Source organism: Rana temporaria, chromosome 4 (genome assembly GCF_905171775.1).
Source record: "Rana temporaria chromosome 4, aRanTem1.1, whole genome shotgun sequence".
NCBI classification, from domain to species: Eukaryota; Metazoa; Chordata; class Amphibia; order Anura; family Ranidae; genus Rana; species Rana temporaria.
In genome coordinates this window covers 234,195,366-234,221,434 of record NC_053492.1, presented here as the reverse complement: position 1 = coordinate 234,221,434, position 26,069 = coordinate 234,195,366, and the positions used below count along the sequence as shown (strand labels likewise).

Below are 26,069 nucleotides of genomic sequence, written 5' to 3'. Positions count from 1 at the left end.
ATTGTTGCTCTACATAAAATGGAATAGGCTATAAGAAGATTGCCAAGACCCTGAAACTGAGTTGCAGCATGGTGGCCAAGACCATACAGCGATTTAACAGGACATATTCCACTCAGAACAGGCCTCGCCATGGTCGACCAAAGAAGTTGAGTGCACATGCTCAGCGTCATATCCAGAGGTTGTCTTTGGGAAATAGACTTATTAGTGCTGCCAGCATTGCTGTACAGGTTGAAGGTGGGGGGGTCAATCATTAAAAAGTTGATTTCAGACTCCTGAAGATCATTGCAGTAAAAATGCTGTAAAGGCTGCAATAAACTATATTTTTACATTTTCTGTTCATTGGTGCTGTTTTTTTGTTCGAAATGGGAGATGCAGTACCTTGCCGATGGACTATATTTTGCTCTAGAAGCTCTTGTAGTTCTTTAGCCTTTGAAGATCCTGAAAACACTATTCTTTTAAGCAATGTGCGGGCTCGATCTGTAAATACAAAATGAGGCAGCTATAGAACACATTTGAAAGGCAACTAATGAAAAAAAAATTTTTGTTCTGCAAGATCTTTCACATGCCTTGGGTGGAGTTGAAGTCATTCATTAGCGCTGTCTTCCCACAGCCAAGAGGTCCAGTTAACAAGACATGTTGTAATCCCATGCTGGCATATTCTAAAAAGGTGCGAACTATAATCTATTGGAAAAAAAATAAGAAAAATTGGAGACATCTTCTGGAATGCCTTCTGCAATTTCTCATTTAACAAGGGAGTCAGGTTGAAAATAGTTAGCTGAACAGCAGCAGCATCCAGTCAGGTGCAGCTGCTGTTTGAGTATTCCAACAACCGTTGGCGCAGTAGAACCAGTGAGGCCTCGTACACACGACCGAGTTTCTCGGCAAAAACCAGCAAGAAACTTGCTGTGAGAAATTTTTTTTCCCGAGGAAACCGGTCGTGTGTACATTTTCGTCGAGGAAACTGTCGAGAAACTCGACGAGCCAAAAAGCAAGTTCTCTATTTCCTTGACTGGAATGGAGAAAATTGGCTTGTCGAGTTCCTCGACAGCCTAACAAGGAACTCGACGAGGAAAACAATGTGTTTCGTCCGTCGAGTTTCTCGGTCGTGTGTACAAGGCTTGAGAGATTCATCCATCCACGCGGCATCGTGAGGTTGGTCATTGTATGAGGCTAATACCAGATTATATAAAGGGACTTACACTGCATGCACTTAAATTCAATTTAGTTCTTTATAGATAAATACAGAGCTGCAGTAACCTGTGTTTTCTTTTACCTGCTAGTAGTTCAAATTTAAAAGATTGTTTTACCCCTTACTGCAAAAATTGCTAATTTAATATTCATCTAAGAAAAAACAGAAACAAAACGGTATACACTGCTCTATGCTAGCAGACTCGGAAACATGGCACTTAAACCAATGCTTATGATTAAGTCAGATCCAGACATTTGTCAATGCCAAGTTTCAGTGGTCATTTTCTGACTATGTTTGTTAATATGAGATGAAAGAAAAATCCTGGATCGCCGCACTCCTCAAAAAATTCAAAATTCATGCAGTCAAATAAGAAGTGGATTAGGAAAAAAGAGCTGACATGTTTCGCATCCTGTGATGCTTACTCGTAGCTGTTTGTTAATATGCCTAAAGCTTAGTTGCATAAGTTTAGAGGCATTGTATATAATTACTTACTGTGTCTTGTGTTTCAATAAATACTTCTCCCATGATGTCCGTATTACCAACATATGTGATATCTGGTAAACGTGATTGCCAAGTGTCCCACTCTCCTGACTCATCAAGGTAATAGTCAAAGACAGAAATCTCTTGTTCATCATCCGGTAAACTGAAATCCAAAAACAAAGCAATCACATTATACAAATACATACACTGACTTTTAGAGCAGAACAAAATAGTAATTTGACTGTGGTTATATTTACAAGTTACCATAACTAGGATATCGGAATCATAATCATAATTGAGATAAACATAATGAGAAATTTAAAAATCTTGTTACAGTTCTAGAATATCCAAAAATGATATCCAAACGCCATGCTTAATCACTTCAAAACCAGGCACTTACACCCCCTTCCTGCCCAAGCCAATTTTCAGCTTTCATCGCTGTCGCTATTTAAATGACAATTGCACGGTCATGCTACACTGTAGCAGAATTTTTATCATTTTGTTCCTACAAATAGAGCTTTCTTCTGGTGGAATTTGATCACATCTGCTGTTTTTATTTTTTGCTAAACAATTTTTTTTTTGGAAAAAAATAAAAGTTTTGCTATTGTTTTGTATTTTGTAATTTTGTAAATAAGTACGTATACTCCTTCACTGATGGGCACTGATAAGGCGGCACCGATTAAAAGGCACCAATGAGCGAGCACTGATGGGCACTGATGATGGGCACTGATATGCGGCACTGATGGGTGGCACTGATATGCGGCACTGATGGGCGGCACTGATGTGCACTGATGGACATTAATATGTGGCACTGATAGGCATCCCTTGTGGCACTGGCAGTGGTAGGCATTGTGAGTGGGCATTGATTGGCAGGTGCCTGGGCACAGATTTGCATTTCCCTGGTCTAGGGGTACATACCTGGTTGGTCAGTGTGTATGGCCATCCTGGGTGGCATGATGGTGGTCCTGGGCGGGATCAGAGGGGGGCTACGCTGATAAACAATCAGCACAGACCCCCCTTAGTCAGAAGAGCAGCCAATCGGCTCTCCTCTACTAGCTAACTGTCTATCAGACACGAGTGAGGAAAAGCCAATCAACGGCTCTTCCTGTTTACATCGTGATCAGCCATGATTGGACACGACTGATCACGTGGTAAAGAGCCTCCATCAGAGGCTTTTAACCAATATCGGTATATCATTGACAGAGGGGGACACTGCAATAGGAGGCAGTGCTGATGGTGTATACGAGTTAGTGTTATGAGAGGAGCATGAGAGGGGAGGGGCGGCTCACACAGACAGAGAGGGGAGGGGGAGGAGGACACAGGAGCATAGAGGAGAGCACAGAGCAGGCTGCTGATGACAGAGGTACATAAACTGATCACGGTGTCCGGGCTCAGCAGCCATCATACACCGTGGTCAGTTTACAGAGGGGTGGGGAGAAACTGTCAGGACTGTGTCATATAACATGCTTTAAAGGAGCAGGATTTTTACGCATTTGGGCAGACTGAAATCAAAACTCTGATAGGCCTCAAGCAAATGGAATACAGTCAGAATGTGTTTATACACTGTACGAAGTGATTTTTTTGAAACTATGCTGCTTGCTTGCTAACAGTCTGTTAAAACAATACAGAAACCAGATACAGTGCAGATGTGCAGATTAGCCTTTAAGAAGCAGTAGGAGTATTCATTATTTGCTGGGACCTGGTAATATTGCATACTAACCTTTATTGAAAGAATAACAAAGGCATCTACAGTACAAAAAACACAGCCACTTACACTGATGTGTAGACCTTTAGGAGCTCACTGAACCTTTTCCTTTCTGAAGTTTCAATAAGTGTTCCAACTGACCAAATAAGGCAGAAGACGAAAAGCCTCTCAATATGCAGCTGTCCTCCAATACTCTGAGCTTTGTCATTTAACATGATCATAAGTAGGTTCGTGCATGAATGGAAAAGCCCAACTTCTGTTACCGGAATAATCGGCCTTGAGATAGACATAATATACATGTAAATTTTAGATGGGAATTGTCTTAATGCTAGCACAGACTAAACCACTGATCTACAGGTAGAAGAAAATAAATCAGAAAAACAACAACAAATCAGAAAAACACTGAAACAGTACTATTGCTACTTGAGATAAAACCAAAATCTATGGCAACCATTATAACTCGGTAGATGGACTTTTGTTTTTGAAGAATTGTAATCAACAACGAAAAGGCCAGGCTGCTATGTCTCTATATAAAAATGGGATTTAAAATATAAAATATTTTTAGTTGGAAAATCAGCTGTACTTATACAATCAGTTAGGCTCCGTTCACATCTAGGCCTTTTTGGCCGTTTTTCTGCTCTAACACATGGCCGTTTTTCATGTCATGCAATAAAACAAAGTTTTTCTAGACGTGATTCGTCGTGATTCTTTTCAAGCCTGCCTTGCATACACATGTTTGTGAAAAAAAATGCTCTAGCAAAGCGCGGTGACGTATAACACGTACGACAACACTCACGACGGCACTATAAAGGGGAAGTTCCATTCGAAGGGCACCACCTTTTGGGCTGCTTTTGCTGATTTCGTGTTACCGCGTGTTAGTAAAAGTTTGGTGAGAGACGATTCGCGCTTTTCAGTCTTCGTGTTTTTCAGTCTGTTACAGCGTGACGAATGTGCTATCTCCATTACAAACGCTAGTTTTACTAGAACAAGCACTCCCGTATCATAACTTGCTTCTGAGCATGCATGCTTTTTTCCCCCCTTGTTAATGCGTACACACGACCGTTTTTTATGACGTGAAAAAGAACAATGTGAAAAACGACGAGAAAAAAATAGAGCAGGTTCTAAATTTTTAACGGCCATTTTTCTTGTCGAGAAAAATGCTCTGGAGCATACACTTGATCGTTTTTCACGACCAATTAAAAAAATTGCATTTTTCTCGTCATGAAAAACGGTCGTGTGTACGCGGCATTAGCCTCAGCTCTAAAAACACCCAATAAGACAAATCCCATTCATTTCAATGGCCCCTCTTCACGTCCGAGCGTTCAGTTGCCTAAAGCAAAACGCTTATCGCTCAAAAAGTACATGAGCTTCTTTTTTGGCAGATTACAGACATTTTACTGATTTTACATTGGTGACCTTTTAACCTTGAAAACGCCTGTACAAAAACGCTGCAAAACTCTGCACAAACGCCCGAAAAATTTCAGAAAAACACCTGTAAAATTGCAATGCCTAGATGTGAACAGAGCCTTAAGTGAACAAAACTATAAATTTAATCATATACTGTGTGTATATAGCATATACATTAATGCGAATATGCTCCACAGGCAAAAGCATAATTTCTTGTTGTTTTTGTTGTTAATCTTATGGAGCATTTCAACTATTATATGACAAATAATATAATATAATGTAATATAATATCATTTCCAGTATACAAAGTAATATAGATCAGGAAATATGAATAGGTTACATAAGAAAAGTAAATCTGCACATTTTATGAACTGCCACATAACAGTGATCATGGTTCAGTAAATATTTGCTGCAGTAACACTAATGCAAACATAGTGCACACTATGCATTGCCCAGTAAATACTGTATGAATGCTCCACTATCATGTCAAATTGAGTAGCTGTATGTTGAGCATTTTGAAACATGCTTTTGCTATAGACTGGAAGATCAGCCATATCAACAAAACACAATGTACCAAGTTAGGGCCCTTTCACACGGGAAGGATCCGTGATGATCTGCCCCGTGAAAATCCGCTCGTTCAGCAGGGATCACGCCGATGATCCCCGCTGAGCTGGCGGATGACAGGGCGGTCCCCGCACATTGTGCAGGGACCGCCCTGTCAGATCTCTGCTCTCCCCTATGGGGGGATTCGGATGAGCACAAACCATCTGTCCGTATTCACCCGATCTGATCCGCAGACAGATGGAAAAATAGGATTTTCCTCTGTCTGCAGAATCGGAGGATTGCGGAACCGGATGAGATCGGGTGAGAGCGGATGATCCGCTCACACCCGCTATCCCATAGGGATCAATGTATGTCCCTTTTTCATCCGTAAACAGATGGATAAAAAAGCGGACATATGGTCTGCAGGTGTGAAAGGGGCCTAATGCTTGCTAGGTTTGTTTGTTGCCATAATAAAAATGAATTACTTGGTATCATAGAGAATAAGATTGAACACTGGATCCAAAGTCCTATAGAAGGCTTTTGATAGAACCTAAAATGAAAAAAAAAAAAAAAAGGAATGAATTATACATACAGATAGCAACTGTATTTGGTTTTATGAAACTGTGTACTGCTCTGACAAAAAGTGTAACATTTTTCAAAGGAGATAAAATTAGCCTTTTCTTGTGTGCACACAAATTACTGCTAATAGAGAATTAAGATTTTATATAAATGGTAATCTATATGCACATACATTATCATGTACTGTATGTCTATGCTTACATATTGCTACAAGTAAAAGTTCTTAAATTTGGTCTAACGGTTATTAGGTAAGTCTACAATTCAAGTAACAAGGTATATTCTGTGTGTAAATGTATGCATACATTCACAGTATACTTACTGCATTTTCTTGTTGGTTCCTCCCATCAAGCCAAATCTTAGACAAAGGTCTCCAACCAAGAGTATCTCCCTCTATATACAAAATTCCCTGTTATAAAAACAAAATTTTTTTACATATAAATGCTTTTCCTGACATACATTATTTTTTCATATTTCATTCTATTTCATTTTGTTATATATTCATAGGATCATTCAGTTGAAGGAGTGATAATTGGTATTTATTGTTCTAAAAATGCATGAATGAAACTGTCTCAGAGTTTTAGAAATTTCTCACACTGTGATTATCTGTTAAATAGGCCTACAAAATCCTGTACGTATGAGCCTTTATGTGCTTGACTACTCAAATTAAGATTATAAAATGGCTCAGTATTATAAATAGGGCAATCAAAGGGTTTGGTTTACACAGACATACTGTATGTGATACTACCGTGTTTCCCCGAAAATAAGCCCGGGTCTTATATTAATTATGCCAACAACAGACACAGTAGGGCTTATTTTCAGGGTAGGTCTTACCATGTAATGTGCTGTCTTCTCTCCCCCTCTCCCTCCCTGCCTGACAGGAATCCCCAGTGTAAACTGAGTTAAAATGCTTGTAAAATCCTATAATCCACTCTATTACAGTAGTATATAATTTACAATGTGTGCGTTTCTGTAATATAATTGTGCCAAATACATTTGTTATAGCGCCGCTCTGCACTTCTGTTTTCCGCTGGAGCTCTCTTCCCCGCAATTATATTACAGAAACACACACATTGTACATGATATAATACTGTAATAGAGTGGATTATAGGATTTTACAAGCATTTTTGTAACTAGGGCTTATTTTCGGGGTAGGGCTTATATTGCAGCCCTCCTGGAAAATAACGATAGGTCTTATTTTCAGGGTAGGTCTTATTGTTGGGGAAACAGGGTATACAGAAATGATGGTATCAATATTAAGTATAATCATGCTAGAAATAAAAGTATATACAGAGGAGAGAAAATTGGAGAGATATTGTATACAGTCCTGCTCGCTGGCTCGGAAAATTAGCTTGTTATAAAATATTGTTAAGAGAGCACATCCAGACCAGGCCTACTGTCTATGTAGAAGGTCTAGCTCAATGTGAAATCCTGAGATAAAGGCAACAGCAAATGTGAATACTCACAGTTTTTGACAGTGTTGCTGGAGATGCCATTTGTAAATCAGTTGTTTCAAATATCAGCTTCAGATTTTCAGGGAGATTCAGATGGTCACCATTACTGAGTTGCAAAACCTAAGAACAATTAAAAAATAAAATGGCAGAATATACCCAACTGAATACAATTAGCTAGATTCAGAAACACTTACGACGGCGTATCAGTAGATACGCCGTCGTAAGTTCGGCGTGTATGTGGATTTACGCCTAGAATATGCAAATTACCTAGATACGCGATTCACAAATGTACTTGCGCCCGATACGCTGTTTACGTAAGGCGTTTTTCCGGCGTAAAGATAAACCACCAAAAAGATGGCGCAGCCCATGCAAGGTATAGGCGACGGAACAGCCTGCTTTGTGAATAGAGAAGGTCAGATGCTCAGAACAGGCACCATTTAGTGAATGCTTTGCATTTTCTGAATGAATGAAAAGTGTTCTCTGATTGGTCGAGGTGGATAAACAGGGTGATGGCATTACACTCTCCACTTCATGCAAAAGCATTCTCTGAATGGCGCCTGTGATGAGTGGCTGACCTTCTGTGTTCAGAATGTATCAGGCTAGCTACTCAGCACAGGACTTGGAAGCTAGTGGAGATCTCTGGAATGGTGGTGCAACTTCAGTGATTTCCAGCTATCAAGGACACCGGCCAAGTATAGGGTTATATTGGCCCAAGTTGGCTTAATGTAACGATGTAAAAATTGAAAATCATCTTTAACCGCTTGCCAACTGTATACTGTACATATACGGCATCAAGGCCGCTCTCCTGTGCAGAATCACGTACCTGTACGTGATCCTGAATTTCCATGGTCTGGGGCACCAGCGACCCACTACCACTTTGATTGGACACAGCGGGAGATAATCAGCGGTTCCGGCGGACTCGATGTCCACCGGGTTCGCCAATCATTTTGGAGAGAAGCAGGATGGAGGTCTGCCTATGTAAAAAGGGAAGACTGCCATTTTGTCAGTAAGGAAGGCCGTAATCCTGTGTTTCTGCAAAGCACCTCCCCCACAGTGAGCTAGCACTCCCTAGGTACACATTTAACCCTTTGGTCGCCCCTGATGTTAACCCCCTACCCTGCCAGTGTCATTATTATAGGGACAGTGCATATTTTTAGCATCACTGTATTAGTGTCACTGATCCCTACCCCAAAAAAGTGTCAAAAGTGTAATTTAATGTGCAATTTGTCCAACGCAATGTCACAGTCCCACTATAAGTCCATTATCACTGCCATTATTGGAAAACAAATCCATAAATATATCCCATAGTTTGTTGAAGCTATAACTTTTGCGCAAACCAATCAATGTGCGCTTATTGGGATTTTATTTTACCAAAAATATATAGCTGGATACATACTGGCCTAAATTGATGAAGACATTAAATTTTAACAAAAAAAATCATTGGATGTGTTTTATAGCAGAACTGAAAAAAAAATATATTTTTTCAAAATTGTCGGTCTTTTTTTATTAATACTGGAAAAAATAAACTTCAGAGGTGATCAATTACCATTAAAGAAAGCTCTGTTTGTAGTGGGAAAAAAAGGACATTTTTTTTGGGTACAGTGTCATACGACCGCACAATTGTCAGTTAAAGTAACGCAGTGCCATATTGCAAAAAATGGCCTGGTCATGAAGGGGGGTAAACCTTCCGGAGCTAAAGGGGTTAAAGAAAATGTGGTTCTGCTATTGCCTTTTAGAAAAATGCTACTTGCACAAATGTCTCTGGCTTTATTGCCTGGCTCCCTGATCAGAAACTAGCAACAAAAGTTAGAGTGAATTCACAACTCATAACCTTAATGCTTGTTACGGGTCAATGACTGAAAGTATTCAGGATGCTGGATCTGCTTGTCAGTAGGGAAGGAACACAACAGTTTTTTTGCTATCTGTTTCTCAGCTGATGATATTCATTTTTATTTGTCCAGGAAACCTTTATCTCTGCGTGAGAGAAAATCCAAAATGTTGTGTTCACACTGGAACAGGAACAAAGAGGACACTTGTGGTGAAACATAACTAAGAAAGAATTTCCCATACTTTGTAGTTTTTTTTTTCACTTTCACTTCCTAATGTGTCTAGGGAGATGATAAATAAAGGAAAAGATCCTGGGTGGCACATAGATGGCCCAAAATGGCCCAACAGGTGTTTTTCACCCTTTCATACTCTATCCAAAACAAAAACAAAACTTTTGGTTTAGATATACTTTGACAAATCTGTAAACTTTAGGGGGAATTCACTATAACTTCCATTAAATAGTTATTTTTCAACATTTGAGTTAAATTTCTATTCCAATGACACTGATTGCCAGAAATAATGGACCATATTCTGAGTAAAGTTACGATGGAGTATCTCAGGATACTCCATCGTATCTCTCTTTTTTGGCCAGTGTATCTATGCGAGTGATTCTTAGAATCATTTTCGCATAGATACGCTGAAGATCCGACATGTGTAAGTCACTTACACTGTCGGATCTTAAATGTGATTACTCCGCCGGCCGCTAGGTGGCGTTTACGTTCAGGTCTCACTTGTTTATGCAAATGAGCCTGATACGACGATTCCCGAACGAATTTGCGTTGCGTAACCGTCGCTTACGTTGTTTGCGTAGGCGTAAGGTTACCCCTGCTATATGAGGGGTAACCTTACGCCAGTCCCACGTAGGCCATGTTAAGTATGGCGTCGGGTCCGCGTCGTGTTTTCCCGTCGGGTACGTCGTTTTACTAAGTCGTTCTTGAATACGACTTTACATCAATGACGCACACGTCGGCGTCATTGACGTTTTACGCCGAGAACTGGAGCATGCGCACTGGGCTATTTTAAGCCCGGCGCATGCACAGTTCGTTAGAATCGGGGGCGCGCTTAATTTAAATAGAAGCCGCCCCCTTGGATATACGTGGGGATACGCCGGGCCAATTACACTCCGCCGCCCCAAACTACGGAGCAAGTGTTTGGGGAATACAGCACTTGCTCCTGTAGGTTGGGGCGGCGGAGTGTAAATGGCTTAAGCGCCGCCCGCCTACTTTCTTCAAGAATATGGCCCAATGTCTATTTAGTTAGTTAGTTAAAATAATATTTTTTGAAGACACTTGAAACACATGTTGTTACCTTTTCTGGTCCTAGAACACTGTTAAAGTTGTCGGTCCAAGTGCAGGTGAGCTGTCCATCAAACCATAGCCATGTATTACAGTGATTCTAGAATTATAAAAAATGGATTAATACTTTAAATATGCAAGTTAGCTAAAATGAGTAAGAATTCAGAAAACTTTACATAGTATGCTATGATTTACCTACCTAAAGCTAAAAACATGGGGATAAAGACATAGGCCCAGATTCACGTAGAAGTGCGGCGGCGTAACGTATCGTAGATACGTTACACCGCCGCAAGTTTTCATCGCAAGTGCCTGATTCACAAAGCACTTGCAATGAAAACCTACGCCGGCGGCCTCCGGCGTAAGCCCGCGTAATTCAAAGGGGCGTGTGCCATTTAAATTAGGCGCGCTCCCGCGCCGGACCTACTGCGCATGCTCCGTTCTGAAATTCCCGCCGTGCTTTGCGCAAACTGACGTCATTTTGTCGAACGTCGACGTTCGTATCGTACTTCCATATTCCCGGACGTCTTACGCAAGGAGGAAAAATGTTTAAATTTCGACGCGGGAACGATGGCCATACTTTATACAGCACATACGTGTGCTGTGTAAAGTTAAGGCACCAAAAACGACGACTAACTTTGCGACAGGAAACTAGACTAGCGGCGACGTAGCGAATGCGAAAAACCGTCGTAGATAGCCGTAACTACTAATTTGCATACCCAACGCTGGTTTACGACGCAAACTCCCCCCAAGGGCGGCCGCAGTATTGCATCCTAAGATCCGACAGTGTAAAACAATTACACCAGTCGGATCTTAGGGCTAACTATGCGTAACTGATTCTATGAATCAGTCGCATAGATACTCTGAGAGATACGACGGAGTATCTGAGATACTCCGTCGTATCTTGGCTGTGAATCTGGCCCACTCCGTATATACTCGAGTGTAAGCCGAGTTTTTCAGCAATTTTTTTGTGCTGAAAATGCCCCCCTCAGCTTTTTGTGCCTGATCTCCCGGATTTTGGGGACCCGGTACCAGGCGGCCTTAGGTCCCCTGGCCCCCGGAACTTAGCACACATGTAGCCCCATTTCTCCTCTACAAGTGTGCAAAGTTTGTTGTCTGGGGGAACTACGGCTGGGGAGCACAGATTTTTCAAACCCGGGCACCCCTTCCATAGACTCCCATGTTAAACGTCAGTATAGTCATGGACACAGTGAGGCATGGGCATAGTGAGGCATGGACACAGTGAGGCATGGGCATAGTGAGACATGGGCACAGTGAGGCATGGGCACAGTGAGGCATGGGCACAGTGAGGCATGCACATGGACACAGTTAGGCAAAGTGAGGCACAGTGAGGCACAGTGTGGCATGCAGATGGACACCCAAGGCTTATACTCGAGTCAATAAGTTTTCCCATTTTTTTGTGGTAAAATTAGGTGCCTCGGGTTATATTTGGGTCGGCTTATACTCGAGTATATACGGTACATTTTAGGTTAGCCAGAGTACCTGTATTTGTTGACTAAATATGCAGGCTTGTCTTTATGCTTATCCTCCTAACTATTCTTAATACAAGTCTAACATAATGGACTTGTCTGGCTGAAACAGACTCTCTGCTGTCTCCAATGATTTTTATGTAAATTTTCCTGGTAGCCAGAAATCATGAAATCTCTGCTTAGACTTTGGGTCACATGACAGATTTCAAGAGCAAATTTATTTTATTCATGGCACGTGAGATTTTCACAAAAATAATGTGATTTGTTGATTTGGTTATTCCAACATGCGCTCAATTGATTCAGTTTGAGTTTTAAAAAAATGTATAATGATTTTGTATATATTTCTTTATTTATAATGTGCTGTGCTCTTTTTGGAAAACTCCTAGTGCTACGAAAACCTTATGCCATACATGCACCATGCACTAAAGGTATAGAGTGAAGTGAGATAGAGAGATAATATATGAGATAATATAATTCAACATATTTACTTATTTTGCAAATTACCCATTATATAAAATGTATACAAATTTTTAAAGCATCAGTCAACTCTAAACTGATATTTCAGTTTCTGGAAGATGCTGGAGATGTATCGAGGGAATACTGTTGATGAGATATCTGTACTTGGGTTTCTAGGTCTGTGTAATTGCTGTGGCCATTATGAGAGGTCCCACACACCCTACTAGATTTTTTTAAATGGATTTTATATTATGAAAAATGTAATAGGGGTGCTGTAACACCACGAGCTGGGCAAGAGCTAGATCACCCAAAACAGAAAAACATTTTGCTTCTGAAATATCTAAGGCATTTACAAAGCTGACTATTAATCCACCAGAACCATGGACTTTTATGGTACTATGAAATAGATTAGACAAATGTAGTTATTCTTTTTGAGTAACTGATTACCCGGATAGCCTTCTTCCACACATAGGTGACAACTCCATCCTGCCACATGTGTGACACATTCTGGCCACCAAACATCAGAGTGCCATTATCCACACTCAGCGGGTTGATTTTTACAATTTTATGGGCTGGCTCCTCACTAGAGACCTGGAGATGATTGAGAGCTTGTACAAGGGTACGAATGCAAGAGCTTTTTCCAGATGCGGGTGGACCTGCTACAATCACACCTGAGGAAGAAGAAAGAATCATAATTAAATCTGTGAAAACCATGGAAATGTAAATGTTGGTTTAAAAAATAAACAATAGTTTCTTATTCCTGTAAGTATTTAATAGATCTTAGAACCCTGGTGCCTAATTTGCGGCCCTCTGGCAATTATTGCGAAGCTCTCAGTGACCCTGCACATAATAGTTGGTGTTTCCCTTACCTAGGTGCTGTCATGTACCTGGGTATCATTAGGAAAAAACAGGAATTTACCGCGCTAAAATAAACTAAATGACATAAGCTGCAACAACTAAGTGTTATACACACAAAAAGTACAAGGAAATAGGAAATGGAGTTGCGCTGTGATTAAATAATAACAATACTAAACTAATGAAAAATACATCAAAGGGATCATGTGTGAACAGAATAACCCTTTTAAAGTGAATACAGAAAAGTCCCAATGTGAAAATAAAGTTCAAATGGCAAGAGCAAGCCAAATCAGCTTGCAGCTGTACTCCCAGTTGAAAACATTTTGTGAAACAAATCTTGTGTTGAAACCAGTCCGGATGATTGGAGGTCCAATATACAGTACAAACTAAACAACCACCACCAGAGATAACACCTTTAAAAGATGGAGGCTTACCAGAAGGCAAGCATAACAAGCCTGCGACTGTAAACCCCAGCCTGGGCCTTTATGAAGTCCGCACCGGGTAGGAACCAGTTGAGGGAACCTCCAAATGGATCGTCAGCAGGTTGTGAGTATCAAAATTGTTTAGGTATGCATAGTGAAGTATTGCAAAACAAACATAAACATATATGACTGTCGCTGAAATCAGTTCCACCACCACCAGATCACCTAGTAAATTGAAGGCTTACCAGAAGCCAAGTAATATGAGCTTGTGGCTATACACCCTAGCCAGGGCCTTTGTATGGACCAACTGCTGACCCAGATGTCCTGCAGATCCTCCTGCTTTCCTTTCATTCGGCACACATTAATATCTTGGTAGCTTGATTTCCAGATTAATTTCAAGAGGTGGTGATTAAGCTCCCAGTGATAAGGGTGACCTGTGTGTAGGATAAGGTGTGTGGTTCCTTGTGATTGAGTCAATCAAAAAAAAAAGTTGGAGGTTCCCTCAACTGGTTGCTACCTGGTGCGGACTTCATAAAGGCCCAGACTGGGGGTTACAGTCGCAGGCTTGTTATGCTTGCCTTCTGGTAAGCCTCCATCTTTTAAAGGTGTTATCTCTGGTGGTGGTTGTTTAGTTTGTACTGTATATTGGACCTCCAATCATCCGGACTGGTTTCAACACAAGATTTGTTTCACACAATTTTTTCAACTGGGAGTACAGCTGCAAGCTGATTTGGCTTGCTCTTGCCATTTGAACTTTATTTTCACATTTGGACTTTTCTGTATTCACTAAAAGGGTTATTCTGTTCACACATGGTCCCTTTGATGTATTTTTTATTAGTTTAGTATTGTTATTATTTAATCACAGTGCAACTCCATTTCCTATTTACCTGGGTATCATTGAACCGGGATGATCGTGGTTCCACAGCTGCAGCCTTACCTGTGGTGCCACAGGGAAGCTCTGCAATGTTTTCCCAGCTTGATGCATTGCCTTGGACTTACTAGCCCCACCTGCTGCCAGCTGCAGACAATGTACAATCAAGCAGCCCATAAATAGCAGCACATCCTGTTACTCAGTGCCCCTTTGTGTGGACTAGCTTCCTGGGTGTATTGATAGTCCTGTGATTCCGATTACCGTGTTTGGACTTCTGCCTGAATTTCTGACTACTCTCTGGCCTGCTGATTTTCTACTTCACCGCCAGCTCTTATATGGCCTCTGCCTGCCTGCCCACTCTCTGGATTTTGATTGTGTACCGCTTTACCTGATCTGTTGCCGACCTGACCTGCCTAACTAGGTTTTGTCTGTATCCTCAGCACACAAGTTCAACTTTAGACACTACCTACCACAGGAAACTTACAGGTGCTTACTCTAGTGAAGACTGGATTCTAGTACAGTGGAACCGCGGATTACGTGCATAATCCGTTCCAGGAGTATGCTCGTAATCCAAAGTACTTGCATATCAATGTGAGTTTCCCCATTGAAGTCAATGGAAACGAAAATAATTTGTTCTGCATTGACTTCAATGGGATGCAATACTGCATGCAGCCAGAGGCAGGGGAGCACCCGAGAGCCTCCAAATCGTCCAAAAAGGCCCGAGGACACTTCGGCTGACCTTGGCAACCCTCGAAAAGACTTTCTACCCGAGATTTGCCGAGGTTAGCCGTGCTGTCCTCTGACCTTTCTGTGCATTTCCGATTGGCACCGATCGGCTGCTATCAGCGATGTTCGGCTGGGCTCTGCTCAGCTCGGGCACCCCCCACCTCAGGCCAAAAGCGGTACTGCACACCAATTTGGCCTGAATCGTGCTTGTTTTGCGAGACAACACTCACAAACCGAGTCACGATTTTTTAAAATACAGAGCTCGTATTTCGAAGCGTTTGTTAACCGCGTTACTCGCAATTCGAGGTTCCACTGCATTTAAATGACTTTCATTTTTGATGCTGTGAATTCCTTTTTTTCCTATGCTTTTATAATAGATGTTGTTAAGACAACAGTCAAATATAAAATAAGTGGGTTACAGGAAGCACAAATGTAAAACCCACTGATTTTGAAGGAGCTCCAATAGCATTGATCTCTAGCCATTTCCTGTAACAAGCCTCTTTACTGATGCAGGACCCCAGTCTGCAAAAAACTCCTATAGTATGTTTGGCCACATGGTCTCTGAGCATCTCCTGTAGCGTATACATACTTTATGACCATCTCCTGTTGCATGTCTGTAGCCTTTGACAGCTTTCTGTAGCGTTATATACACTGAATATTATGTGTGGCCTTTTGACAATGTCAGAAGCCACACTTGAGACCCCCTATTACAAGTAAGTTGACCACCATTGACTTATATTATCTCAATGCTTTCATTTATATATTGATTATTATGTTTTCTCCTATGTTCTGTGTGTTTGTATTAATTTATGCATGTGTTCTCTGAGTCAGTCACCCAGGGGACTAATATATACATGCTTTGAACAACTATCAAAAAAGAAAAAGGTCTCACACAAGCTGGCAGCGATGTCTGTCATTTACAACACACATATTTTTCTCTGCAAATATTACTAAAAACATTTTTATAAAATAACAAATATTGTTGTACATGCCTACCTGAATTTACAAGGGACAAACTGAAGAGCTGTTTAACTTTGTTCAACCAGGGTGAATGGGGAAACAATTTATTTTCATCGGCCTTCATCAGAATGGCTTTTTCTAATTCCTTTTGAAGGATTTGTCTAGAACCAGATGTATCGTGCATTCCCATAAAAACATCTCCAAGAATTTGTTTGAACACTAAATAACTCTGTAAATAGTAAAACCATAGTGTGGTCATTGTTTCCAATAAAGAAAGGAAATAAAAATGAGCTACAACCATAACAAATAAGACAATGCTATTTTTAAGGGGTTTTCAGTTTAGAAATCTACTGCAATGTAATAATTAGCAAACCCACACTATTTTAACAACTTAAAACTGGGTGACTTCTTTTAGATAAAAAAAACACATGACACAGTTCCTGCCTTAGGTACTTGTTTTGCAAATAGAAAAATGGCTACTGCTTCATTCAAATTGAACACTTGGGAAATATACTTTAATTACAGTTACCTTATAGTGATTTATTGTAAATCTTTGTGCCAGTGCAAACTAAAGAATGCATAAGGGTGTCAAAGTTGGAATTTTGTAAAACTGCTATCACATCTTTGTATGAAGTAAGTGCAGGCCTGGACTGGGACAAAAAATAGGCCAGAGCATATACCGGTAATCCAAATCCATAATCATCATCCATATTATTAAAGTGTGCACTGCAGAGACAGTTTTTTTTTCTTTTTTAATACTTTCCTCTGAGACTGTCCCAGAAGAGGACAGTGTGTACATTAATTCTCTGCACTGCAATTTAATAATATAACGGGGGACTGAAAAGATTTTAATACTTTGCACAAAAACAATAGGGGCTGGGCAGGGAAGATGATTCTCACAAACTTGCTGTGAGAGGAGGACCAAGACCCATGCAGGCTTACTGGAGGGTGGCAGACCAGCACAGCACCAAAGAAGAAGAATAAAGACAGTATATGTCAACGCCCATAGTGTGTTCTAAGTATGTTGTGTTGTGCGCATAACCTGATAAATCTTTATTCCTCCTCTGACAGGTTGCCTAGGCTACAAGCCTACCGTCCCTCCATGAACACTGGCATCTTCTACTGAGTGTCGTGAGAGGTGCCACACTGCAGCGGGGGGATAACTCGAGCAGAGTAAGTTCCTGCCCATGTCACAGTCCCTCCCTGGAGGCCCACACCAGACCAAATATGGAAGTATAAAACAGAATCTGGCTACATACAGTGGAAAACAGATTCTGTTTTCTTTCTTCCTCCACCAGGTTTTTTACAGGCAGCTACCACTGAGCGCTGCCATCATGTTCCATGGTGAGGCCGAAGGGAGGATGAGTTCAGAAGGATTCAGAGAGTCCTGCTCGATCAGTGTCACTCCCTAGAGGCCCACATGGCTTGCAGAAGACAGAGACCCGCGGCTGAGAGCTAGATGTTTGATATATAAGTGATACAGTTGCATATTTTATGTCACCGTTCTCAGCCTCTGAAGCTCTCTGTCACATTAGCCAGCTCTTGTTAGGACATGTGGTCCGGTGACCCCCAGCCCAAGCAAAGGCTGGATGGAGTTCCCTATGGCCAGTCTGGGGCTGAGTAAATGTATTAATTATTTTTTTCCTTTTTAGCCATAATGGCCCGGATTTACATACATTGGCGCATATTTATGCCGGCGTAGCACATCGAATATACGCTACGCCGAACCAGCGCAGAGAGGCAAGCACAGTATTCACAAAGCACTTGCTCCCACTCGCTCTCAAATCTACGCTGGGTTTCCTCAGCGTATTCCGGCGTAGGTGGAAGTGGGCGTGAGCCATGCTAATGAGGCGTGACCCTATGCAAATGATGGGCCAAGTGCCATACAAGTACTTAAAACGAACAGCGCATGCTCCGTCCCGTGGACGTATCCCTGTGCGCATGCGCAGAATCACATCGGAATTACTACCTAAGATACGACCGATCACTGCCTACGACGTGAACGTAAACTACGCCCAGCCCTATTCACGTAATACGTAAACGACGTAAAAGACGACGGCTGTGTTCCCTGGTCCATACCTTAGCATGAGTTGCGCCTCATATATGGGGGCTTAACTTTACGCCGGACGTACGACTTACGCAAACCGCGTATAATATGCGCCGGGCGCAAGTATGTTCGTGAATCGGCGTATCTCAGTTTGTGGGCACGGTGCACAGATACGACGGCGCATATTTAGACTTACGCGGCGTATCTCGAGATACGTTGGCGTAAGTGCTTTGTGAATCCGGGCCAATGTATACTATATAATCCTCTTGAGTAGAGTTGAGCGGACACCTGGATGTTCGGGTTCGGGTCCGAACCCGAACTTTAAAAAAAAAGTTCGGGTTCGGCAACCCGAACCCGAACTCCGAACACCATTGTAGTCAATGGGACACAGACTTTTAGAAAAAAAAATGCACGGAGGTCCCCGCAAATTCAATAACCAGACCCTTTAGGTCTGGTATGGATATTAAGGGGAACCCCGCCGTCAATTTAAAACAAAAATGACGTGCGGTTCCCCCTAATTATCCATAACCAGACCCGTTATCCGAGCACGTTGACCTGGCCGGCCGCAGAAAGGAGGGGGGGGTCAGAGTGCGCCCCCCCTCTCCTGAACCGCACCAGGCCATATGCCCTCAACATGGGGAGGAGACAAGGGTCTCATCCCCACAACCCTTGCCCGGTGGTTGTGGGGGTCTGCGGGCTGGAGGTTTATCAGAATCTGGAAGACCCCTTTAACAAAGGGGACCCCCAGATCCTGACCCCCCCCTGTGTGAAATGGTAATGGGGTACACTGTACCCCTACCATTTCACGAAGGAAGTGTATAGTCTTGTAAAAAAAAAAAAACACACACACCGTAGAATAAAGTCCTTTATTAATAATAAAAAAAAAACTCCAGCGGTGATAATCCACTCGTTCCCGGCTTCCTGCTCCAACGTTGTCCCGATCCTGCGACGGCTGCGGGTGATCTCCAGCGATGAGAAGATCGAGCGACGGCCGGGTGATCTCCGCTCCAGCGATGAGAAGATCCATCTGGAGCGCAGCATCCCCGACCTCCTCTCAGCGCTGGACACAGCCCAGCGAATGACGTGCTGGAGCTGTGACATTACTTATATAGAGGAGGCAGGGCCACCCGTCACGTGACCCCGCACCCTCTGACGTACCCTCTGCTACGTCACTGGGGAAACCCAGGAAAAGGGAAGACGGAGCTTACCCAGTGACGTAGCAGAGGGTACATCAGAGGGTGCGGGGTCACGTGACGGGTGGCCCTGCCTCCTCTATATAAGTAATGTCACAGCTTCAGCCGCTCATTCGCTGGGCTGTGTCCAGCGCTGAGAGAAGGTCGGGGATGCTGCTGCGCTGGATGGATGGATCTTCTCATCAATGGAGCGGAGATCACCCGACGCAGGATCTTCTCATCGCTGGATATCACCCGCAGCCGTCGCAGGATCAGGACAACGCAGGAAGCCGGGAACGAGTGAATTATCACCGCTGGAGTTTTATATATTTTTTATTAATAAAGGACTTTATTCTAGGGTGTCAGTGTGTTTTTTTTACAAGACTTTACACTTCCTTCGTGAAATGGTAGGGGTACAGTGTACCCCATTACCATTTCACACAGGGGGGGTCAGGATCTGGGGGTCCTCTTTGTTAAAGAAGTCTTCCAGATTCTGATAAACCTCCTGCCCGCAGACCCCCACAACCACCGGGCAAGGGTTGTGGGGATGAGACCCTTGTCCCCATCAACATGGGGACATCCTCCCCATGTTGAGGGCATGTGGCCTGGTGCGGTTCAGGAGAGGGGGGGGCCGCACTCTGTCCCCCCCTCTTTTCTGTGGCCAGCCAGGTCAACGTGCTCGGATAACGGGTCTGGTTATGGATATTTAGGGGGAACCGCACGTCATTTTTGTTTTAAATTGACAGCGGGGTTCCTCTGAATATCCATACCAGACCTAAAGGGTCTGGTTATTGAATTTGCGGGGACCTCCGCGCATTTTTTTTCCCCGAACTCCGATCCCGGACCCAAACTTTTTTCAATTATTCGGGTTCGGGTCCGGGTTCGGGAAAAACCCAAAGTCCGTACCGAACCCGAACTTTACAGTTCGGGTTCGCTCAACCCTACTCTTGAGCACTTTATGTTATTGAAGGCATCTAAGTTTGGCAAAAAAAATGCTGATGTTTGCCTGATGTTTTCCCAATTTAAAGCGCTGCTTACAATCAGACCCTCTAAGTCAATCTGAAAAACAATAATATGCACCTCTACACACTGCCCCAGTTTTCCTGTGTCCAGGTAAACAAATGTATTCAAAGATTTATCAAAGGATAATTAATTTAGGAAGAAGCCCTAGGCCAGTGATGGCGAACCTTGGCACCCCAGATGTTTTGGAACTACACATACATTTCCCATGATGCTTATGCACTCTGCAGTGTAGTTGAGCATCATGGGAAATAAAGTTCCAAAACATCTGGGGTGCCAAGTTTCGCCATCAATGCCCTAGGCACTACAGAGAAAAAAAAGCTTGTAAACAGAAATGTTATATGTAAAGATTCATAATCGATATATATATTTACTGTGTCCCATAGTATGCTCCTGAAGCCAGGATTACCACTGGCTGAAACCTTTCTTCTACTAAAAAGATTGGCATTAATAATGAAAGACATATTCACTTGTTTTCCCTGTAATTTTAATGCCATTTGCTTGGGTGTATGATGCAAGCCCACTGCTCTGGGTCTGCAATTTCTTGCCAAACACAGTTTTACCAAACTCTACTACTTACATCACCCGTCATTCGTGGGCCTAGCACATCTTGCAACGCGTCAGCTACGAAGATGTGACTTTCCTTCATTGCAGCCACAACAGGGTTAGAAGAGATTACTTTTTTATTCTTGTCTGTGTTGTTGCCAGTTTTTAAGCTTGGCACAGGACCTGATATATACAAGAGCAGATAGAATAAATAAATATGCTTAGCACCCAAATAGAATACTAATGTGATTACAATATTTATTTTAATATTTAAATTTAAGAGCATATCTATGTCAATAATGTCATAGCATGCATATGGCTGCGAATTAGTCAAAAGAAAATGTTCATATGACTTAATTTGTAACTCCAATTTTATTCTAAGTATCTGCAGTGAGCCTGATGCATGCCTTACTCCTTGAATCAGCTATAAAGAGCAATACATCTTACTTGCTGCAAATGCTGTAAGTTGCTGATAAGACATAGCACTGCTAGAGCGGGAGAGTCTTCCTCCTTCCAGCTCCATGCGACCATTAATCGTCTTCTCCATCTCCCGCCTTTGACATGCCCGGTATATGACCTCTACCATAGACTGGAAGCTGATATGTCGGTGATATTCCTCTGAGCTAAGGTACCAACAAGATGAAGAAATGCATCAGAACAGAGCATATTATACAAATTACAATATTAAATTCAGTATAAAAAGAAAAGTTAAGTAGTATATAAGGCCTATAAAAGGGTATGATCCCTCGCGCTACCAAGTGAACTAAATAAATAAATATAATTAAAAGATGCTGCTAAATCTAAAGTGTACAAGTACACAAAAATTGGATGTAAATAAATAGTGATCAGTGCAACTTCCTGAGTTTCATAAAACTAAATTCATAACTAAATACTGTGTGGTAATCAAATGAAAATCAAACAAAGATAAACGTCCACACTTTTTAAAATCTAAAAAACAAAGTGATTTTATCTGTTAAAAAAAAAAAGTGATTCTTCTGAGCGGTGAAAAAACAACACAAATCTTCAAATTATGACAAACTTCTTCTATACAGTGTGTCAAAATTTCTTCCGTGTGTAATCTTCTTGATTATCTTAATGCTTAATGATCCCAGAGCGCTTACCTCAAAGAGAAATATAGTGAGCCTACACGATCACACAAAGCCAACTTTCAATCTCCAAGAATATTAGGCTCACGACACGTAATGCGTAGGGCGTGGCTGGATATACCATTGGAACCGAAAGTGACGGAGGTGTCTACAACGATCGGTTTGCACTTTATTTGCCTTTATACTGCTTTTAAATGTAAGAGCCCATTTGGCGGTTTAAATAAATCGTTATATCTTATGTTTTTACGCTATGGGAGGATCTTTCTTTATCTTTCATTAAACTTGAAACCGGGAGATCCACATATAGCTGGAAGTCAATGGCCACCATTGGAGAGCCCCATTGGCTCCTGCATCATCGTGGGCCTAAGATTCTTGGACATTGGAAGTTGCCGTTTGCCCTGGCTTTGTGTGATCGTGAAGGCTCACTATATTCCTATTTGAGGTAAGAGCTCTGGGAGCATTAAGTATTAAGATAATCAAGAAGATTACACAAGGAAGACATTTTGACACACTGTATAGAAAAAGTTTGTCATAATTTGAAGATTTGTGTTTTTTCACCGCTCAGAAGAATCACTTTGTTTTTTAGATTTTGAAAAATGTGGACGTTTATCTTTGTTTGATTTTCCCTTGATTACCACACAGTATTTAGTTTTGGATTGAGTTTCATGAAACTCAGGAAGTTGCGCTGATCACTATTTATTTACAGTATATAAGGCCTCTTGCACATGATACGCCTGTCTGAGTTTCTTCTTCTTCAGCCTGAATTTCAGGTGTGTTTTTTTTTTGTATGTATTTGCGCAAATTTTCACGAATATGTGTTTGCGCATTTTCACGCACATTTATTCTCATGTTTTCATTCTGCATAATATGCAAATGGTTATTTGTGTGCATGTATGTGCACTTGGATATATTTGCACGCATTCATGTGCAAAAGGCGTAAATTACTGATCAAAAATGCAGACTTTTCTATTTATTTATTTATGTTTTACTGAAGAAGCGCTTATTTATGTGCCTGTATGCATAGGCACATTACAATTAATGGCCTGTATTTTAGCACAGTAAAGAAAAAAAAGCTGTAATGACCTTTTTCAAGCGGCATTGTGCAAGATGCCTAAAGCTGAAAATCATGCATGCTGCTGAATAAACATTATTTGTAGTTAAAAAAAAAAAAGTTAAACATCTAAGCTACAACAATGATGCCGCGTACACAAGACCGTTTTTTATGGCGATAATTTTTTTTTAAATTGGTCGTTAAAAATGGTCCTGTGTAGGCTCCAGAGCATTTTTCTCGTCGTTGTTTTTCTCGTCGTGAAAAACGGTCGTGTGTACACAGCATGAGGCCCCATACACACGAGAGGATTTATCCGCAGATACGGTCCAGCGGACCGTATCCGCGGATAAATCCTCTCAAAGATTTCAGAGGATTTCTATGCGATGGCGTGTACACACCATCGCATTGAAATCCGCGCTGAAATCCTCTGCCGATGACGTGTCGCGCCGTCGCCGCTATTATGACGCGGCGACGGGCGCGACGCTGTCATATAAGGAATTCCACGCATGCGTCAAGTCATTACGACGCGTGCGGGGAATCCCTTTAGACGGATGGATCCGGTAAGTCTGTACAGACGAGCGGATCCATCCGTTGGAATGGATTCCAGCAGATGGATTTGTTGAGCATGTCAGCAAATATCCATCTGCTGGAAATCCATCCCAGGGGAGATTTATCTGCGGATAAATATCCCACGGAGTGTACACACCATAGAATCTATCCGCTGAAACCCGTTTGCACGGATTTATCTGCGGATAGATTCTATGGTGTGTATGGGGCCTTAGTCTTGGCTGCAGACCAATAGAAAGGTAGTACTGGGCCAAATGTGACATTGAGATTAAGTACACAGAAATTCAGAAAACTAACAGTTGTTCCTTGAGAAGCTCTGAGATGAGTTGTAGTCTTGTAGCGAGAATCTTGGAGCCTTTAAAGCCAAGGCTGGTAAGTTTAGCCCTGAGAAGTGCAGTGTGGTCAGGAACAACCAGGGAGACAGCTCTAAATATGGCTTGCACATCCTTAGGTAGATTCTGGAATCCTGATTTGGAAACAGTGAGAAAAAGGCTGCAATTGGGGTGTGCTTCAACCTGCAAATACAAATCAGTGTTAATAAAAGCACAATTATGAATACAAACTACAAACTACCTAGTGCATATTTTCTAGCAGCTTTATAAAAAATAAAAAAATATTAACGGTTATGCTACTTTTCGTGCCTCATTATTCACTTTCAGGTCATTACAAGGACAAGGGGGCTCTCTTTACGTCTGGAGTAAAAGTGATTTAAGCTGCACATGCGGTAATGCCACGTACACACGATCAGTCCATCCGATGAGAACGGACCGATGGACCGCTTTCATCGGTTAACCGATGAAGCTGACTGATGGTCCGTCGCGCCTACACACCATCGGTTAAAAAAACGATCGTGTCAAAACGCGGTGACGTAAAACACAACGACGTGCTGAAAAAAACGAAGATTAATGCTTCCAAGCATGCGTCGACTTGATTCTGAGCATGCATGGATTTTTAACCGATGGTCGTGCCTACTAACGATCGGTTTTGTTCTATCGGTTAGGAATCCATCGGTTAAATTTAAAACAAGTTGGCTTTTTTTTAACCGATGGTTAAATAACTGATGGCGCCCACACACGATCGGTTTTGACCGATGAAAATGGTCCATCAGACCATTCTCATCGGTTTAACCGATTGTGTGTATGCGGCATAAGGCTTCTTCACAGTCAGGCCCCGTACACACGATAGAATCCATCCGCTGAAAAATCTCAGCGGATCGGTTTCAGCGGATAGATTCTATGGTGTGTACATTCCTGTGGATATTTATCCGCGGAAATTTCCCAATTACAGCAGATAAAAATTTGTAGACATGTCTACAAATCTATCCACTTGAATTGGCTCCCGCGGATCGATCCGGTGGTCTGTACAGACTCACCGGATCGATCCGTCCGAAGGGATCCCCCGCATGCGTCGTAATGATTCGACGCATGCGTGGAATTCCTTTTATGACAGCGTCGCGCACGCCGCCGCATCATCATCGCGGCGACGGCGCGACACGTCATCGCGAGGGGATTTCGGCGCGGATTTCGATCCGATGGTGAGTACACTCCAGCGGATCCAAATCCGTGGAAATCCTCGAGAGGATTTATCCGCGGATACGGTCCGGTGGACCGTATCCGCGGATAAATCCTCTCGTGTGTACTAGGCCTCAGAGCTGTAAAACTGTGGAATTGACTGCCTCATAAACTATTTCTGACCAGATTGGTAGATTGTTTTATAAAATAGCTGGATGCATTTCTAAATGCACAAAATATAACTTGTTTACAGGTTGCCAGGGACGGTGGTATACTGTATTTCTCTACCATTTGGGTTCCTTTAAACAGAGGAGAACCCCAAGCCCAAGTGTGGGATTGAGATACTGATGGTGAGCTATTTTGTGTTGTCTTCTTTATACCAGGACTTTGGACTGTTTGCTTTTATTTTGCTGAAGAAATCTATCGTATTTGTGTTTGCTTGTGTTTGAGAGAACAATAAACACTGTCTACTTTTACAAGTGGCTGGCTGGTGATCTCTGGCTCTCCATGCTAAAATTGGTGCTTGGATGCAGGCAATCTAGTCATACAAGTCGTCTGAAGTAAAAACTGGCATTAAAGGGCCAGTACCTATTTTTGCATTCCTGGGTCAGAACAGCAGAGGCATTGCAAACCTCTGAGGGTGGCATAGATGAGGTAGTCAAAGCCTTGGTGCAAGCTACGGTGACCCAGCAGCAAGCAGGCCTCCATGGAAGCTACCTGCTGCCATGATGAAGCCCAGGCATGCCAGGACCAGACCCTGGCATTATTGTCTCAGCAGACTCATGCAGAGCAGTTG

At 42.2% G+C, this 26,069-nt stretch overlaps 1 protein-coding gene across 1 annotated transcript in view; it reads right to left on the bottom strand.

Annotated features, from left to right (window-relative positions):
* Positions 1-26,069, bottom strand: part of LOC120937061 (dynein heavy chain 5, axonemal-like) — a 342,938-nt gene that overhangs the window by 159,154 nt on the left and 157,715 nt on the right. Inside the window, exons 48-60 of the mRNA XM_040350003.1 lie at positions 24,060-24,277; positions 21,486-21,661; positions 21,073-21,221; positions 16,290-16,482; positions 12,867-13,090; positions 10,490-10,576; positions 7,367-7,474; positions 6,223-6,309; positions 5,810-5,874; positions 3,444-3,650; positions 1,682-1,832; positions 567-681; positions 379-477 (exon numbers count right to left, since the gene is read on the bottom strand). Coding sequence (XP_040205937.1) covers positions 379-477; positions 567-681; positions 1,682-1,832; positions 3,444-3,650; positions 5,810-5,874; positions 6,223-6,309; positions 7,367-7,474; positions 10,490-10,576; positions 12,867-13,090; positions 16,290-16,482; positions 21,073-21,221; positions 21,486-21,661; positions 24,060-24,277 — 1,879 coding nt within the window. The remainder of the gene's footprint in view (positions 1-378; positions 478-566; positions 682-1,681; positions 1,833-3,443; positions 3,651-5,809; positions 5,875-6,222; positions 6,310-7,366; positions 7,475-10,489; positions 10,577-12,866; positions 13,091-16,289; positions 16,483-21,072; positions 21,222-21,485; positions 21,662-24,059; positions 24,278-26,069) is intronic.